The following is a 14,408-nucleotide window of genomic DNA, read 5'->3' as shown; positions in this document are numbered from 1 at the left end:
CTCAGATCTTAAAAACTACTGAGGCTAGAGGGCTGCAAATTGGTATGTTGATCGTCCACTCTCCAGCCATTAAACATACCAAATTGCAGCCCACTTGCCTGTGTAGTTTTTATTTTATTTAAGGTTGAATTTAGCCACGATCGTGCATTGGCACCGCTGTAGGTGCCAACACACACAGGCCACCACCGGCTGTGGCTGAAAGTTTCATGGGCCGTGACTGAGAGTTTCATACAGCATTATACGCTGTATAGAAAACGCGATTCCGCCGAAGAAACTCTGGCGCATTTTTTACTTGTTCAATGTGCAAATTAAAAGAGAATTTCAGAAGAGCATTTACAGCATAATGTACTTGAACCTGTTGTCCGCATCGCAGCGTTTGTGTAAAATGTAGGGCATGTTTTTATGTCACTAAGGAGTTTCCCCTAATGCGAAAACAGAACAATGTAAACAAAGGATATTTGTGACTAAGGGAAAACAGCGGCTGTTGCTGTTTGGTGAAAACGCAAGGACATCAAATTTTTCGTTGCCACGTTACAGGAAAATCATGTGTCGAGCTAATGATTTTGAGAGAGAGAGAGAGAGAGAGAGAGAGAGAGAGAGAGAGAGAGAGAGAGAGAGAGAGAGAGAGAGAGAGCTTTGTTTAACCTGGTTATGTTGCTTTCAGACACAAAATGACCAGTATTTTTGTTTAGGGACCATACAAAGGAATTTCATCATAGGGCCATGTTCTTTCTTCTCTCCGTCTGTCATAGAAAAACGCCAGAATCTCCTAAATTCCTATTCCAATTCAGAGTCGGTTTCAGAAAGAAATACGAAGTGGTGGGACTTAATTATGGCGGAGTGTCGTTTAGCGAACTCACACAAGTGTAAGGTCTGGTACAAGTGGAAACTGATAGGTGTCGGAGTTGAATTTGTAGACGGACTGTTCGCTTTTGAAGTTAGAAATTTCCCGTTTGGAAACTGGAGCTTTTCCGGAGTTCGATGTTTGGAGTCAGATTTCTCTTTCAGAATTTTATTATTATTTCGTTATCATTCTGGTAACAATAGGGATTTTGCTTTCCATTGACATTAAAAATACGAAGCCTGAGGTAATGATTGCGGTGAAATCTATCTATAGGATTTCATGCTAAAACGGAAAGCCATTAATGTAGACTCAGTCGCATATAAAAGAATAAAAAAGTGTTCAGTATCATGCAAAATCAATTACTGAATGTAAACGGAGAGTTCTCTCTCTCTCTCTCTCTCTCTCTCTCTCTCTCTCTCTCTCTCTCTCTCTCTCTCTCTTATCTTTGGGGTATCGCGTTTACCTAACATCTAGAAGATCCATATTGGATTCTCGAACCGGACATATGAGCGACAAATACATTGTGCCCATGTTGACCCAGGCACTGAGTTAGGTCCACTGTTGTGGGTTGCGGTTAGGAAAGAGAGAGAGAGAGAGAGAGAGAGAGAGAGAGAGAGAGAGAGAGAGAGAGAGAGAGAAGACACCAGACGTGAGCGTTCATTGTTCCGTCAAAAATGTTTGCCATCAAAACGGGTGGGCCTGCATGAGACAACCCTCACCCCACTAGAGTGGAACAGTTCATTAAATATTCGTAAGCTATTCTCTCTCTCTCTCTCTCTCTCTCTCTCTCTCTCTCTCTCTCTCTCTCTCTCTCTCTCTCTCTCTCTCATATTTATGTGTTTACGATATGGCTCACCTCTGAAAGGTAAGAGATGCCCCAGCATATTTATGGCATTTTTCTCCGGCCTCCTCAGCTGAGGGCACAGGCTTTGCGAGCTTAGCGGGAAGTGACTGACCCTCCCTCCGCGCGACGCTGTTTTGTTGTTGCTCAAGATGACGTGACTTGAGGCCTGATCCTCTGTTTTCAGACCTGACTCAACTGACATGGAGTCCGCCATCATGGAATATGATTCTGTCCATTTTTAATTTGTTGGTTAGTATTCAACAAGTTGCGGCTCCTAGACATTCGTTATATCATGGAGTTATTCCAGTTATTCCGATTTAATGGATGTTGGATATTGTCAAGTCCTTCAAAAAAAAGAAGACCCCATACAAATCGGGAAAAAAGCACGATAAAATAATAGAAGTAGTATGAGGAACAAGGAAATGACGTAACTCGTAAATATCTTGCCCTCAGTAGAAGAAAGTTGATGAGGAAAAATTCCGAAGCCCAAATTATCGTCAAGATGAAATGACCCCCTTTTTTTTGAGGTCGATGGATAAGACTGCGACAGAAAACCATTTCAGTGGCAGGAAGAGGAACCGGGTCTGTCTTTTTCGAAGAGCAATAAAATTAGGGGCTGAACAGGGGGCGAATTTGGGGCTAGGGATGGGGCGGGCGGGGGCAAGACCAAGAATTTCGCAGACAGGAGCTGTAGGCCAGAGAAACAGATTTGGAACCAATCACTCCGAAGATTGTTGTTCCTCATGCATGAAATTCACGAATTCGGTAGACTCGGGATGTGAGTCCACTCATTCTTCAAACACACAGAAGCGGATTCGGGCAAAATATTCCGGTTATCCTGGAGGATAAGAAACTCCACGACAAAAGACATACGTTTCTTTTTGACTTTATGCTAAGTGTTTTACGATAGAAGGAATGCCCTGTTAGATTATATAATAAGAAAGAAATATATTATTTAAAGGCAGATATTTCCCAAAAATCAAATTTCTTCTTCTTGGTATTTTGAACGAAAAGAGTTCCTTGGAGTAAAATACGGTTGAACTATTTGGTTTGTTGCTTATTATTATTCAGCATAAACAGAGCTGTTCAATTTTGAAAACAGCATGTAAGTGGCCAAATTTTTATTGTTATTGCTAAAAGGTGCTAACACGTTTTCCTTGGCAAAACGTGGAAAATTTAGAACACAAGACAATGTTTCATTTGTCAGTCAGTTCCAAAGGGAAATGGCTCTTGACACACTTAGTATCTCTTAAAAGAGAAGCCAGAAACTGCACTTGACATCTACATGAACGTTAGCGAACATAAAGACGCATCTGTAGCAGGTGAAACGGTGCCAACTGTACTCGAGGTAGTGAGTGCGATGGGTTCGCGTGGTTGGGAATTCAGATGGAACCACCTTGTTGTTGTTGTTGTTTTTTAGATTAAGCTCGCCTTATGCCAGCACAGGCTCTTGGCCTTGGGCAACCCGCAGTGGCTTCATGAGGAAGTGGGTAGACCCAAAGAACCGTCGGGTCAAAACTTTATGTGTAATTTGTTGATTCTTTATCGAGGTCTTGCTGGTTTTCTAGATACACACATACTCTTCTTCTTCTTCTTCTTCTTCTTCTTCTTCGTTTAACGTGCTTTTTCCCATTTTTTATATGGGGGTAAGCACGATGCCTTCTTTTGGAGGACTTTGATTTGGCGTTGGGGTAGACCGTAGCCTCGATCGGCTGCCCTGCCTGACACCGCTTAGACCCCGGTAGCGCATGTGTACATGTATCGTACCAAATCCCTTCATGACCTTTATATTTGGAACCAGTGATTGCTCACTCACCCGCCGCAGGCACTGCCATCTTGTTCTTGAACTTTATGTCCCCCTAGCTCTTCCTTGGGTCATCTTTTTCGTCACCTCGAACGTCGATTGGCGAATGGCAACTGGCAAGGGAAAAGGGGAAGCGAAAGAGAGTAAACAACAGAAAGGGAGGTCATAATAAGACGCGCCGATCTTGAGAACTTAGCTTTACTTTTTTGCCCCCTCCCAGAAGGAGACAGTCCCCATGACTACTGTAGTCTTCCTGCTGATCCTTTCAGTGAACAAACTTTTATGTCCTTTCCCTCGTCTATCTTTTTATCGATGTGTCGACGAGAGAGAAAAAGAGAGAAATTTATAAAATGTAAGATTTATGTCAGTGGCATTCTGCAGGCAATGTATTACCCCACGCACAAACACATCACATTATAGATTATATATATATATATATATATATATATATATATATATATATATATATATATATATATATATATATATATATATATATATATATACACATATACATATACATATACACATACACATACACAAAAGTGAACCAAAAGGTAAATGAAACTGGCTATAACTCCTGACTGGATTCGCCTTGAGTTTTCGTAAACATCTTCCAGAGGACTGATACATACTGGTAGAAACTTGGGGGGAAAGTACAAACAAACTCACAGTCGGCTGGAAAGCAAATATTCACACCTGATAACAGTAATCTTCTTAGCATCTGAGGTCAGTATTTGATTTACGGAGCTCGTTTGTCTATGCGGGCGGGCTCTCACCTTCGCTGTCGTCCCATGTCAGCTGCCTTCCTTGAAATTTGTACATACTTCTTTTGAAATGAGTGGATCGACTTCATACATTCCTGGGCTGATATTCATATTCTTACGGAAGCTTTCTTTTGTACAAGTGGATTCTCTGATGTTTCTTTCCAGTTGGGCAATGGAATAAACTTTTTTTTTTTTTTGCCCCTGTCCAATTGAATACATGACAGTTTTACTAAAACCTGCGAAATTACACACACACTCACTCATTCACACACACACAGATGAATTAATTTACCCTTATTAAGTTTTGATATCATTTATGTATTACTTATCAGTGTTTGTATCAGATATACATATTACTAGTTCTTCATGGTAAGCATTTTGGATAGGATTCATTAGACTCATGGTCCAAAATAATGTGCTTCTGGTATTTCACTAATGTTTGCTATTGACGTTTAACAAAGTATTTTGTACACTCTTTCAGAATAACGTATGCTATGATAATCAGATTTGTAACCCAGTGACTGTGAGAAGTGTGTAGATAATGCATCTGATGCAAAGGATTCTGACAGTAGCCTTGGAGTTTGGGTGTGGTGTGACCTTCAGTAATTCTGTGCGGTAGTGGCTTCAGGTCTGGGTGGTGATGGGCCTCACTGAAAGTAATCATAGCAAGGCTACTACAGGTTGCACTGGGCCGAGCAAATCTCGCAGTACCCCACATTTCCCAGACAGTCGTGGGTATCAGAATCGTCCTCGTCAGGCAGCCACTCTGCCTGCAAGGCGCACCCCAGAAAACTCCCAAACCCCACCCTATCACCACCCAAGAACACCCATGGATGACCCACAGCCCCTCGGGCACGACCCACGTCCCCCTGAAGCCGATCCTTCCTACAAGGGTTGTTTTGTGCAGGTTGGTCGTAACCCAAGTGTCCGTCCCATTGCAACTCGTCGATCTGCGTCTGCAGATAGCAGAAAAAGGAGATCTGATCCTCTCCTGGATGCAAAAACTCTAAAGCAGCTGCCAGAAATTGTCCCATTTCAGCAGCCAGCTCCACAGGTGTCTTATTCTCATTTAAAATCGTCTTCTCCGCCAGTGAGCCCTAGAGGAAGTTATCAGCGACCAAGGCCAACTGCCATTTATGTTGCAGATGATCATCCTGCTCCCTTGGGAAGAACGCGAGAAGGGCGTTCACGAGACAGGACTGGTGTAAAAGGTAAATCAAGGAGTGCCCAAAAGGCGGAGAAGAGAGATAGAAGCAAAGGTTCTGGTGAGAGAGGAAAACATCCTACTCATGTGTCTACCTTCACAATGATTCCGCACTGCCCTGAGGATTCCCTTCCTCAAGCTGGTAATGAAATTCCTCCACACTCTCATCCAAGACACAGGAGGACTCGTCATAAGTCTGGAGAGAGACATGAGGTCGCTGGGGACGATAACCCACAGGGCGATCCTTATGTTTGTCTTCATTATGGAGGTGCCATGAAGGATGGCCAGAAAAAGGCGATCCAACAAGTCACTGCCTGGAGAACAAAGCACCAGGGAGTGGAGGAGCCTCCAAGTCCAAATCATCAGATGTCTCAGGTTGTGATCCACATGGATCAAGTAACAGCCACAACATTAGACAACTATGATGCGTTGAATGCTAACATTGAAAGTATTCAGGTGAGAAGGAATGTATGGTTTCAAACAGTGGGCAATGTAAGTGAGCCTCCAGTGATTAGGAAAATATCTAGCAAAGCTATGAGGACTCCTGTAAGTGAATCGACTAAATGGTACAGTGACGGTGAAATGATTCAGTGGCCTGATGTAACAAACAAAGTTTCATCCATTTACATGATGCCTGAGATGCAAGTTGCCAATGCTTTACCACCAAGAGAAAAACCAGAAATAGTTTACAATAAACTAGAAATGTCTCCATCATGTCAGGGTTGTGATTATGGACTTTGTGGAATGTCTGCACAGCATCATGCCAAGAGTCATCCTTTGAAAGATTGCCCACAATCTTTGCCTTATCAGGCTTCAGATAGCAAGGGAAGAGAAACTATAGGTTTAAGGCTTGAAGATGAAGAGAGTCATGAGAAAGTCATGAGAAATCTGGATTACTCTAAATATTATGATGGAACTGGAAAATCACTCACTGGAGCTTGTGAAAGAAGAAAAAACAGGAGTTTGATCACTCCAAGTCACATTGAAATTCAGCCTCCATTACAGTTCGCAGAAGAAAACTTTGTTCAGAATTCTGCTAATGGTGACACATATCAGTTATATTTGGATATCGAAAAAGAAAATGAAAAGAAAGAAGATAGCTGTGTTAAAAAGGACAAAATGGAATTACATTTTGGCATCAATAACCATGTTGAGGATTACACAATAATAGACGATTCGTCTAATGAAGGTCCATTCTATGGGTGCAGGGATAGTGATCTTGAAAATGGTGACTCACCATCTGCTGCTGCCTGTGAGGCTCTCTTATCAGATATTGGGCATCACACTTACCAAGCTAGCCTTGATAAGCCTTTGGAATGCAGACATACTCAAGATAATGAACCTCAAAATGATAATAGTGATAAAGAACCTACTACAGAGAACATGAGTGACTTGAAAGAAAATTCATTGTTTGCTTTGAGAGATATGGAGTTACTACTTGAGAGTTCTTCAGTGGAGGAAAACGTCTTAGAAAAGTCAGACAGCATGGCAAGTCAGACTGTAAATGAAAGAGATTTTGAAGACTTTTATAAAGAACAGTTATCATTAGTGTCCGAGTATTTGTCACTGAGAGACTCTTGTACTTTGAAAATGGAAGAGAAGAACAGTGATGTATGTGAAAAGGTTCTTGAACACCCAGAAGGTTCATACCCAGCCAATACAGTGCCAGGAAGCCCCACTGCATCAGCCTTTAGCCAAAAGTGCCTCTTTCAGTCCACCTCATTGCCCAGACATCTTCAGAGTGTCAACGGAAGTGCTTCTGGTGATTCACATAGCCTAGACAAAAGAAAAGCCTTCAGGAACAAATTCGGGAGTTTTGATTTGGGACATTTCCCTGTTCTACGATTGCCCCTCGGAAATCAACCAAGGCTCGTTGATGTTCTACGGGCAACAGCAGCTCAATCACAGGAAAGTTACCCTTCTCTTAGTGAAACAAATAATGTAGCTAGTTCTAATTCAGGTCACTCTACCGAAGTTAGATCTGGTAGTGATGCCTCATCGACTGGAATTCCAGATCCCTCAGTGTCTTATCCCGATTCTTTCTCTTCCTCTTCACAGTGGGATGAAGTCTCAGTAGGCTCAGGTCCAAGACTGGCTGTCGCCTCCTTTGACAGCAGTGCCCCGTCTGAAAACTGCAACTGCAGTGTCAGTGTAGGAGCAGAATCATGTCTTGGAGTTGAACGCCTGCCATATGCTGACGAAGACAGCCATGACGAAGAGGAATGTGCGTCTGATGATGGTTGCGATATGGGAACCATTATGAGAGGGGTTATTCCAGGTGTAACAGATGCAAACAGCTCTCTCGTCTTTCCCAGTGATTCTCATTCTAGCCCTGATAGTACAGCCTTACCCATCCACGATCGTCGTTCTGCCAGCACTGGTGATGACAGTACACATCAGCCTGACCATGGGCTAATTGAGGTCAACTCTGAAGCCAATAACACTTGGAAGTCAGATGGAGGTCGGCATGTGGAATCACACAGGAGGTCAGACGACATTGATATTGATTATCAGTGCCTACCACCTGGTAGCAAGACCATACAAGGACACCCAAAGGCCCCAGCCTCTTCATCTCGGAGCAGTAAACGTAGGGCCAACAGTGACTGTTCTCTTCATCAGCGTCAACCCTCAGATCAGGTGAAGGGAGCAGTGCCGGGCATTATGCCCCGATTTCGTAAGAATGTGCGACGGAAGCCAGCCAACCGGAAGAGTCTCCATTCTATTGACTGGGACACACCGTTGCCTCCTGTCCCCGTAAATGCTGGCTCAGGTGAGTACGTTTGTCAGTGAATGGATGACTTATTTTCCTTTTTAATTTTCTTTCAGTTAAATAAATCTTTGGAGTTTGCTTTCATAGCTTGGATTGTTTAATTGTGTATTTTCCATCATTGTTTCCCTATAAGAGGATTATTTTCAAGTTGTTAACATTAATGTGGCAGCAGTACAGGAAAGTTTAATGTGTAGCTTCAGAACTGACAAACACATGAGCATAAATGGGTCCACAAACCATTCCTGCTCTCAAGAGGCATACTGTATATATATATATATATATATATATATATATATATATATATATATATATATATATATATATATATATATATATATATATATAAAAGACCTCATTCAAACTGTATGGTATCTAATGGAGATTTTTATTCAGGAAAAGTTACAAGCTTTCTTGGACAAACAGTCTACATTATCAAGTATCCGGATACTTGATAATGTGGACTGTTTGCCCAAGAAAGCTTGTAACTTTTTCTGAATAAAAAACTCTGTTAGATACCATCCAGTTTGAATGAGGTCCTTTTAGTAATTCTACTAATGCACAGAACAATTGTGTATGTGATAAAGTTAATATGTATATATATATATATATATATATATATATATATATATAATATATATATATATATATATATATATATATATATATATATATATAGAAATAATCAACAACACACAATCACGTATGGAGCAGAAATAAATTTCTGACACACATCAGGATCGAACCCAGGTCTTTCACTGCAATCAGGTTCCAACTTCTTTTATGACTTGTATGGCCTAGTGGGCAGTGCCCTTGCCTTTCAATTGAAAGACCTGGGTTCGATCCTGTGTGCGTGTGTGTGTGTGTGTGCGCGCGCGCGCTCGAAAATCACAGATGCACGTAGTACCGGGGGAAAATAACAGTTCAGACCATGCTCTTTTGTACTCATCCATTCAGTTGGAGTACAAAAAAAGCCTTTTACAGAATTCCTGCCTGTCATATATATATGTGTGTGTGTGTGTGCGTGTGCGCGTGCATACCCAGGAATTATCACATACTAGATTTGATGGCATCTGTGTCACTCATGAAACGGTACAACTGCACTTAACGGAAGAAATATTTGTACATTGCCAAAATGCAAGTGGAGGATTATTAAGTTAGAGGAAAGTAAAATTTTCCACGTTATTTGATTCATTTCATAAATTGATCTCGAGCTTACACAAATGTTGAAAAATTACCGTTATGAAAGGTAACGTTTAAACTCTTTCATTACTTAGCAGTTTGGCGAACACGAATGTGGTTTCATCTGTACAAATTAGGTGAACTATCTTTGCCTTTGTTGAGACAAGAGACCATTGTCTTCGTCCTTACACATCAAACAATGACACAGCTGATTAGATAAGAGTCATCCCAGAATTTCAAGATGAACGTACAATGTCTCTGTCATGTTTCATTGTTTTCCTAGAGATGATAACGCCATTTTTCATTAAATGAAGTTCTGTCTCATTTAACCATGCGAGAGATAGAAGTTGAATCATGCTGAACGTATTTTTAGTGTGCTCTTTCAATACGAGTATGTATCTTACCCCGTGGGATAGTTCTTGTTTGTGTCTGTGCGTAAATATGTATTCACAGACACTTTAAAAAGGAAAGCTGTTCCTGTATTCATAGACACTTTGAAAATGAAAACTTTTGCTGTATTCGCAGACACTTTAAAAAGGAAAGCAGTTGCTGTTTTCACAGACACTTTAAAAAGGAAAGCTGTTGCTGTATTCACAGACACTTTGAAAATGAAAGCTGTTGCTGTATCACAGACACTTTAAAAAGGAAAGCAGTTGCTGTATTCAAAGACACTTTGAAAATGAAAACTTTTGCTGTATTCGCAGACACTTTAAAAAGGAAAGCAGTTGCTGTTTTCACAGACACTTTAAAAAGGAAAGCTGTTGCTGTATCACAGACACTTTAAAAAGGAAAGCTGTTGCTGTATTCAAAGACACTTTAAAAAGGAAAGCAGTTGCAGTACTCACAGACACTTTAAAAAGGAAAGCTGTTGCTGTACTCACAGACACTTTGAAAATGAAAGCTGTTGCTGTATTCACAGACACTTTAAAAAGGAAACCTGTTGCTGTATTCACAGACACTTTAAAAAGGAAATCAGTTGCTGCATTCACAGACACTTTAAAAAGGAAAGCTGTTGCTGTATTCACAGACACTTTGAAAATGAAAGCTGTTGCTGTATTCACAGACACTTTAAAAAGGAAACCTGTTGCTGTATTCACAGACACTTTAAAAAGGAAATCAGTTGCTGCATTCACAGACACTTTAAAAAGGAAAGCTGTTGCTGTATTCACAGACACTAAAAAGGAAAGCTGTTGCTGTATTCACAGACACTTTAAAAGGAAAGCTGTTGCTGTATTCACAGGCACTTTAAAAAGGAAAGCAGTTGCAGTATTCACAGACACTTTAAAAAGGAAATCAGTTGCTGCATTCACAGACACTTTAAAAAGGAAAGCTGTTGCTGTATTCACAGACACTTTAAAAAGGAAAGCTGTTGCTGTATTCACAGACACTTTAAAAAGGAAATCAGTTGCTGCATTCACAGACACTTTAAAAAGGAAAGCTGTTGCTGTATTCACAGACACTTTAAAAAGGAAAGCTGTTGCTGTATTCACAGACACTTTAAAAAGGAAAGCTGTTGCTGTATTGACAGACACTTTAAAAGGAAAGCAGTTGCTGTATTCACAGACACTTTAAAAGGAAAGCTGTTGCTGTATTCACAGACACTTTAAAAAGGAAAGCTGTTGCTGTATTCACAGACACTTTAAAAAGGAAAGCTGTTGCTGTATTGACAGACACTTTAAAAAGGAAAGCTGTTGCTGTATTCACAGACACTTTAAAAAGGAAAGCTGTTGCTGTATTCACAGACACTTTAAAAAGGAAAGCTGTTGCTGTATTCACAGACACTTTAAAAAGGAAAGCTGTTGCTGTATTGACAGACACTTTAAAAAGGAAAGCAGTTGCTGTATTCACAGACACCTTAAAAACGAAAGCTGTTGCTGTATTCACAGACACTTTAAAAAGGAAAGCTGTTGCTGTATTCACAGACACTTTAAAAAGGAAAGCTGTTGCTGTATTCACAGACACTTTAAAAGGAAAGCTGTTGCTGTATTGACAGACACTTTAAAAGGAAAGCTGTTGCTGTATTCACAGACACTTTAAAAAGGAAAGCTGTTGCTGTATTCACAGACACTTTAAAAAGGAAAGCTGTTGCTGTATTCACAGACACTTTAAAAAGGAAAGCTGTTGCTGTATTGACAGACACTTTAAAAAGGAAAGCAGTTGCTGCATTCACAGACACTTTAAAAAGGAAAGCTGTTGCTGTATTGACAGACACTTTAAAAGGAAAGCAGTTGCTGTATTCACAGACACTTTAAAAGGAAAGCTGTTGCTGTATTCACAGACACTTTAAAAAGGAAAGCTGTTGCTGTATTCACAGACACTTTAAAAAGGAAAGCTGTTGCTGTATTGACAGACACTTTAAAAAGGAAAGCAGTTGCTGTATTCACAGACACTTTAAAAAGGAAAGCTGTTGCTGTATTCACAGACACTTTAAAAAGGAAAGCTGTTGCTGTATTCACAGACACTTTAAAAAGGAAAGCTGTTGCTGTATTGACAGACACTTTAAAAGGAAAGCTGTTGCTGTATTCACAGACACCTTAAAAACGAAAGCTGTTGCTGTATTCACAGACACTTTAAAAGGAAAGCTGTTGCTGTATTCACAGACACTTTAAAAGGAAAGCTGTTGCTGTATTGACAGACACTTTAAAAGGAAAGCTGTTGCTGTATTGACAGACACTTTAAAAATGAAAGCTGTTGCTGTATTGACAGACACTTTAAAAGGAAAGCTGTTGCTGTATTCACAGACACTTTAAAAGGAAAGCTGTTGCTGTATTCACAGACACTTTAAAAAGGAAAGCTGTTGCTGTATTGACAGACACTTTAAAAGGAAAGCAGTGCTGCATTCACAGACACTTTAAAAGGAAAGCTGTTGCTGTATTCACAGACACTTTAAAAGGAAAGCTGTTTAAAAGGAAAGCTGTTGCTGTATTCACAGACACTTTAAAAGGAAAGCTGTTGCTGTATTCACAGACACTTTAAAAGGAAAGCTGTTGCTGTATTGACAGACACTTTAAAAGGAAAGCAGTTGCTGTATTCACAGACACTTTAAAAAGGAAAGCTGTTGCAGTATTCACAGACACTTTAAAAAGGAAAGCTGTTGCTGTATTCACAGACACTTTAAAAAGGAAAGCTGTTGCTGTATTCACAGACACTTTAAAAAGGAAAGCTGTTGCTGTATTGACAGACACTTTAAAAAGGAAAGCAGTTGCTGTATTCACAGACACTTTAAAAAGGAAAGCAGTTGCAGTATTCACAGACACTTTAAAAAGGAAATCAGTTGCTGTATTCACAGACACTTTAAAAAGGAAAGCTGTTGCTGTATTCACAGACACTTTAAAAAGGAAAGCTGTTGCTGTATTCACAGACACTTTAAAAAGGAAAGCTGTTGCTGTATTCACAGACACTTTAAAAAGGAAAGCTGTTGCTGTATTCACAGACACTTTAAAAAGGAAAGCAGTTGCAGTACTCACAGACACTTTAAAAAGGAAATCAGTTGCTGCATTCACAGACACCTTAAAAACGAAAGCTGTTGCTGTATTCAAAGACACTTCAAAAGGGAAAGCAGTTGCTGTATTCACAGACACTTTAAAAAGGAAAGCTGTTGTTGTGACCATTGTTTTCTCTTTGGAACCGCCTTTTAAGGGAATGACTTGACATAGAAAAGATATCCATCAAGCATAAAACTGTTGGGGAATTGAGGAGCAAATGGCCATTGTCATGTCGGCAGTTACAATACTGTACACATACTTCTAAGCGCAAAAGTCTTTAGCTCTGGGTAACTACCATGAAATCCCAGAGGCTGTCGACTTCTAGGCTCCTTCAACATGCATGGGGCAGTTCGCAGGACAAGCAAATCACATCTCGTAATTACTTGATGAAAACTGAATTGGTAAACTTCCTGGTAATGTTAAAATGCTTATGTTGAAGAATAATGATACATCCATACATAGATATGTGAATACATACATACATGTATACATATGCATATATGTGTATTTATATATATTATATATAACTAATATATATATACATATGACAGAAATATCAACACAATTGGGTGTGGACCATAAATAAATTTCTGACTCGCATCAGGATCGAACCCAGGTCTTTCAAATGAAAGACCAGAATGCTGCCAACTCGGGTTCCAACTTATTTTATGACTTGTGTGGCCTGGTTGGCAGCGGTCTGGTCTTTCATTTGAAAGACCTGGGTTCGATCCTGATGTGAGTCAGAAATTTATATATATATATATATATTTATATATATATATTTGTTTATTATATATTTATATATATAGATATCTTCTGATGCACAAATTTATGCATTTATAATGTGAACGTCTGTGTTGAAGTAAGGATGTTAGTGGCTCGCCATGACATGAAATTTTTTTTTTAATACTTGTTTTCTGTAAAATTACTGAAATTTCAGCCTGTAAATATCGCACGGTAAATAATGTTCAACAGAAGTGGGGAGGATCGAGCCGACAAGCTATCAAATGTATTTATATTGATGCACTGTGCAGTATTATGTTGTAGTTATGACGTAAAAGCAACCAAACTTTGTTAAAGAATGGAAGTTGTTATTCAGATTTCTTCTTATTGTTCGCGATAAAAGACAAGTAAAAAATGCGCCGAAGTTTCTTCGGCGCCATCGAGTTTTCTGTACAGCGTATAATCAAGGCCACCGAAAACAGATCTATCTATCGGTGGTCTCGGTATAATGCTGTATGAGCCGCGGCCCATGAGACTTAACCACGGCCCGGTGGTGGCCTATCCTATATCGTTGCCAGAAGCACGATTATGGCTGACTTTAACCTTGAATAAAATAAAAACTACAGAGCATGCTAGAGGGCTGCAATTTGGTATGTTTGATGATTGGAGGGTGAATGATCAACATACCAATTTGCAGCCCTTTAGCCTCAGTAGTTTTTAAGATCTGAGGGCGGACAGAATAAAGTGCGGACTCTTCTTCAAAATATCCTGCAGCTGCTTCCTAATAT

General features: G+C 39.9%; 1 protein-coding gene across 2 annotated transcripts in view; it reads left to right on the top strand.

The window, feature by feature from the left end:
• Positions 1-14,408, top strand: part of LOC136850526 (uncharacterized) — a 164,991-nt gene that overhangs the window by 28,138 nt on the left and 122,445 nt on the right. For both annotated transcript variants that reach the window (XM_067124113.1, XM_067124112.1), the window contains exon 2: positions 4,741-8,233. In XM_067124113.1, the coding sequence (XP_066980214.1) occupies positions 4,900-8,233 (3,334 nt within the window). In that variant the 5' untranslated portion in view covers positions 4,741-4,899. The remainder of the gene's footprint in view (positions 1-4,740; positions 8,234-14,408) is intronic.

This window comes from Macrobrachium rosenbergii, chromosome 22 (assembly GCF_040412425.1).
Source record: "Macrobrachium rosenbergii isolate ZJJX-2024 chromosome 22, ASM4041242v1, whole genome shotgun sequence".
NCBI lineage: Eukaryota > Metazoa > Arthropoda > Malacostraca > Decapoda > Palaemonidae > Macrobrachium > Macrobrachium rosenbergii.
This window is presented reverse-complemented; position numbering and strand designations above follow the sequence as displayed.